The sequence below is a fragment of the Pinus tabuliformis genome, chromosome Q, assembly GCF_031772625.1.
Source record: "Pinus tabuliformis cultivar Carrire ecotype Pingquan chromosome Q, CPIR1, whole genome shotgun sequence".
Lineage (NCBI taxonomy): Eukaryota > Viridiplantae > Streptophyta > Pinopsida > Pinales > Pinaceae > Pinus > Pinus tabuliformis.
The window spans coordinates 947,599,950-947,605,732 of NC_142296.1; the positions used below are offsets into that span (position 1 = coordinate 947,599,950).

Here is a 5,783-nt window from a genome sequence, read left to right on the forward strand (position 1 = left end):
TCCAAGAAGAGAGAATAAGTTGTCTAATTAAGCTCATAATATAATAAAGTGCTCCAAGCTTATGATAACTAGATATGATTTGGGAAGTTATCATAGAATTTTCGACAAGAAACTAATCTATGGAAGACGGAATTGCAACAACTAGATTCCTGTGACATAAAAATGGACCTGTAACATAGAAATGGGGTTAAATAAACATGCTAAAACTCTTGCGATATAAAAATGGAGTTGATTAAACATGGAGTGAACTTGCTTCTGCTTGCTGTAATCTGCATTATAAATGGTCACAATTTATATGCAAAAGATATAACACCTCCTAATTTGTATGCAAAATTCATGAGTTCATTATACAGTTTGCTTGATGGATCAGCGGATAATGCAAAGTTTGAGGATGTATGTCGAGCACTAATTGGATAAATTGGTTTTCAAACTCGTATAGCAGCTCCAAATAATTGCATCAGACGATATGGCAAACAAGTTGTTTCAGTTAGAATTGTATGAGAGAGCAAGATCACCTTCAAGGTTTATTGATTCAATATACCATGCAAATGCTTCCACGCTACTGCATGGTGAAAAAGAGATTGCAGGCTACAAGGAACAATTGTTGAATCCACTGAAAGGAGAGGCTAAAACAGTACTAGAAATGCTTAAATATGCACAGGCCGCAGCTACTGATTCTGGTTTACTGAAGTCACAATTCAAATTCATTCATGGGGTCGGGGAGGCTTTACCCATTTTTGATTCAAGTATGGATGCAGTTGTCTGCACTCTAGTCTTGTGTTCTGTCAAAGATGTTGGCAAGACGTTGAAAGAGGTTCAGAGAGTACTTAAACCTCGTGGCCAGTTTATCTTTATAGAACATGTGGCTGCTCCGGATGGCGCATCCTTAAGGTTCTGGCAGAACTTATTGAATCCTTTACAACAATTTGTGTCAGATGGGTGCCACCTTACCCGTGAGACAGGAGAGGTCATTAGGGGGTCTGGATTTTCTGATGCCTCTATTGACATGACATATATCCGAAGCGTATCTCTCATAAGCCCACATGTTTTTGGTACAGCCTATAAATAATAATGTGTATATGTGCTTCTCTAGTATTGTCTAGAAAGAAATACCACTAGTTGGTCAATTTGTCACTCGTAGTTTTTCTTTTAGTGTATCGAAATAAGTTTTGACCGTTGTGAACAGCTGCTTGTAATTCACACACATATAGTGCATCTTAAATTTCATTAATGCACAAAAGCAGATACATCATACAATCCTGCATTGCCAACGAAAGTAAAGGATGCTCATCACAAGAAGGGTGAACATGCCTGCTTTGGCTTAAAATTCAAGAGAGTCAATACCTTTTATTAAAATACCTATCCTAATTGCAAAGTGATGCTAAGTCAGATTTGAACCCAATAACTTTCCCCAGGTGCAGTGTAGTTTGTAGAATGGCTTGAATTTTCATCTAATCCTTATCACTTGAAAATTCATTTTGTAGGGTGTTTGTTGCAAAAATTTCTTATATCAATTCCTTCAACAGACACATTCACATTATCAGTCACTACTACAGGCACGTTCACGGCATTAGTCACTACAATAGAAACATTGACGTTGTCAGTCACTACTACAGACGCATTTACATCAGTAAAACACATTGATGTTGTCATTGCTACTTCAGACATATTAACATCGATAAGACCATTTCATCATGTGAAAGATGCCAAATATTTTCAGTTAGGTCTCAAGAGTTCAATAAATTTAATACTCAATATTCTGTCATTGTCTAGCTGCTTTTAAATATTTTTTTTCAATTTCTAGTATATCTAAACATTTGTCTTGTCCTTTCCCCAACTTCCAAATCAAGTTAGGTAAGGCGTATTTCTGCTCGTGTGTGGACATGCATAAAATTGATCTATATTTTATGAAGAAATTCATAGTTCTTTATTCATACAGAGAAAAATCAAAAACATTGGGACAATAAATGATAAATCCCGGCCCCGCTGCTAGAAATTAAACCCTTAATCAGGCATTTACAGTGACTCAAGCCGAATAACATAAAATACCAGGAATTTTAACAGGTTTAGCATAAATGCCAGAAATTATCTAGTATTCCAAGAGCCTTCCTTGCGGCTAAAAGGCTGTAAGCGGAACAAGGATACCGTAGCTAAATAATTAATTTGTGATCCGAATTAGACGATCTGATGTTGTCCATAAAACCCATGATGCAGAGATTTCTTATAAGATATTTATGGATATTTATTTATAATACAGAAAATAAACCTATACACACATGCATCCAAAGTCTGAAGTCATTTAGCAATTTATGCATCTTGTGAATTATGTCGAAATTAGAGACTTGATTTGTGTCTTACATCCCATTACCGTGATTATACCAAAGAAACATGACACAACTCATAGGGTCGTTCAAGCAATTAAACGGCCAGTTTGATTCTTAGGACTCGTTAGATCATGGAACAACTGAAAGATCTTCCAGATAACGTGCAAAGAAAGAGAACAAATTTAATTTCATGATATTTGTGGTTGAACTACTCAGGAAAAACTATACCACCATAAATCAACAATATATCAACAACAACTGCTATTAATTTCGTTATATTTTGAAATACTTCAAGTAAATTTGAATTTAATATGAAACCCTCATTCCTGTGAGTCATCCAGATTAGAACTGGTCTCTTTATGGTGTAGGCACTAGATCTATGCAAACTGAAATAATGAAAACCATAGAAATAGAAGGTTAATTTAAGATTAACTCTAAAATATCAACCTACAATATAGATCCAAGTCTGCCGCAAAATATGAAAGGGTATAAGCAACCCAGATCTGAAAATGGAAGACATCAAAACCGTAGGCTGCAAGTCAAAAAAAAAAAAAAAATTAAAGCAGGACAATTTTCATGAGATGGTTGAGACTGGAAGAGAAATCCTAGATGCTACCATTGGGCGTGGAATCTTGACTGTCTCTTGAGTAGGTTCCTTTTTATTCTTTGATGTCCTAGAGAATGCTTGGAGACCATTAAGCTAGGTTTCATACACAATATCCATATGGAGGTTAAAGTAATTTTAGATTTAGCTGAAGTAATGTAGACTTCAAAACCGAAGAAAATAGCATAGACATTGCAAAGAAAGTGCCACGTACCTCGTGAATACTTAGTAAATAAGTAATAAAGCAGAACTCTGCAATAGATTTCTATGGATGAAACTTAGAAAACATCACTAAAATTGCTATCAATTAAAATCTCCACAGCAAATGAGGAAGAATCACGATATTTTAAAAGGTGCGATCAACATGTTATAGTATTCCATTTGTATTCTAAGTCATAAAGAAAAGTAATAACCCAGGCCAATAAAAAATATAACTATGCATTGAAATAAGAAAATTTACGGCATAGTGAGGGTTGGTAGAAAAATATGCGGTTTCAATAAGTCAAGTTAAAAATTCCAACAATTTATTTATTTTTTTCTCTGAGATGCCCATAGGCCCTAAGGGTTGAGCCAAAGCTCTGATACCATATGTAACAGTGCAAAAAATAAATATCTAATTTAACCTTAATTTAAATGAGAGTGCCACTTACCTAGCCCAATAACCATGATTTTAATCAACTAAATGCAATTTGAATGACTAGTGCTTACCTGTTTACCGGTGGTCGAAGCAGGCTTACCGCAACAAGGTTTTGGGGACGACTCTCCACCCAACCGTAGGCTCAATTGTGCAACGTCTTGCTACAACTGGCCACCCCCGAGCCCTCAATCAACGTTCTACTGCCAGTGACTCCTAGGTCTTAGTATACCATTCTCCCAAGAGAATGAAAGACAGAATCTCGGAAAGATGGAATGCCGGAATGCCTCTCATCTTCCTCACCATCTATTAAATAGAACAAAACATTGGAAGGGGAACCACATGCACACACTCCATGTGTCTGCATGCAACTTTTTTCTTGTTTTTTTCTTTACTTTTCTTTTTTATTTTTAGCTTTCTTGTTTTATTTCCTTCTTTTTGATAGTTTTCTTGTTTTATTTTTATTTATTCTTATTTAGAGCTTTAATATGGTTATTACTATTTATTTCTTTTTATATAATATATATTATTTATTATTTAACATTTATGATTTATTATTTTTATTATTTATTATTAAGTGATTTACTTATTATTATTCATTATTTTTTTATTGTTAATTATTATTTTTGTATTATTTTTATTATTTATTATTTATTATTTATTATTTTTATTATTTATTATTTATTATTAAGGGGAGGGATCTTACAGCTGAGCTGAGGCCAGACTTGATTTAGTTGTAGATGGTTTTTGTTGCTACATGTTATATGGCTTGCGAGTTGAAGAATTCGTAGATCCTTTTAGCATTTCCATCCTCAAATATTATTCTTGGCATCCAGAGGGGGAGAGAGTCCTTGAGAAGAGGGGCAGAAATTCCAGAGATGATCAAGTTGTTAACAAATCCTGTAGCAAAAACTTGTGTTTTCGTAGTCCACTGGTTGCGAAAAAATAAATCCTTTCCAATTGAGGAGGATTTTGTCTGACAACCCTTTGTTGAGATCTATTTCAACACATATGTGAGCAAAGGTTACAATACCCCTCTCAATCATGTATGTGTCTACCTTAATGAAATGACTAGTGAGTTTCCCACATTAGCTAAGATATTTGGATGTAGTGAATGAAGGGACATATTAGAGAGTCTTACTGAAATTGGAGTGGCTAGAGCTGACATACAAAGAGGAATAAAACTAGGATACCATGACTTGCAATAGAGCCCATAAGGACCCCAAAATCGGGGTCCTTCATCAAAACCCCTTTGATAATCCCAAAGATCTTTGAAATACACCACAAAGAAATTGTTCGAAAAAAGTGCAAATTCGTATTCAAGGACCAGGTCTAATGCAATGTTTCCTGAAGTGCAGATATCGATGGCCATAACCCATTAAAACAACAAATAGTTGCATGCTGCAAATAATCCATGCAATAATTATAAAATTGAGGATGATCCACTTTGATGGTTGAAATATCTGTTGTCTAATCCACAATGAAGGCTAGCCCTCAAAGCTCTTTGGGAGTTGGATGTGAGAGCCCTGGCTTAAGGGCATCCTTACAAGATTTAGGCTAAGAAGCAAAGGGCGCACCCTAGCCTTTAGCTCCACCATATAATCTTGAAACTAGTAAGATTGAAGTGTCCTTAGCTATGTTGCAATCTCTAGGTGAACTATATCCCTAAAGTTGCCTACCTTAATATAGGAGCCGCATAAAGACGAAGCGGATTCTTGTTCGATCTTCAATTCTAGCAGCAAGCATAGAGACAAGATCTACGACTTTCACCCGAATACAAAAAGTACCCCTTGAGATTGGCCTCACAAAGACAAAAAAGTTCAAGAGATCTAGAGTAATGGCCTTAACTTGGATGCAGGAAGAACCATGTTGCAAAAGAAGTTCTTCCTTATTTATCATATTTGAAACAAAAGAAGCAAGATGAAGGGTTTTTTGACAAATGGCATAGCCTTGAAGCGGAAAATATCTCAAGAATTGGGTAGCGGCCAAAGGCATTAGGGTTTCCATTGCATGAGGTGTGTTTTGGAGATTATACCAATGGATAAATTTTAAACAACTTTATCTCCTCAAAGGAAGTGTATATGTAAAGAAGTGGTGTAGGATATGAGGATTCTGGATCTCAAATCCATGTCCTCTGAAAATGCTTAATAAGTTTGTAATCGATGTATATACAGCGTGTCCTATACACAATGGTAATTAATACAAAATTCATGGTTATGTT

General features: G+C 35.3%; 1 protein-coding gene across 1 annotated transcript; it reads left to right on the top strand.

Annotated features, from left to right (window-relative positions):
* Positions 1 to 466: 466 nt before the first annotated feature.
* Positions 467 to 1,185, top strand: LOC149222611 (uncharacterized). Its single transcript, XM_089387640.1, has one exon. The coding sequence runs from the start codon at positions 467 to 469 to the stop codon at positions 1,067 to 1,069; it is 603 nt and encodes a 200-aa protein (XP_089243766.1). The 3' UTR covers positions 1,070 to 1,185.
* The last annotated feature ends 4,598 nt before the right edge of the window (positions 1,186 to 5,783 follow it).

Excerpts from the sequence above, each read along its gene's own strand:
- LOC149222611 (XM_089387640.1), top strand. The coding sequence starts at position 467 with ATGGCAAACAAGTTGTTTCAGTTAGAATTGTATGAGAGAGCAAGATCA.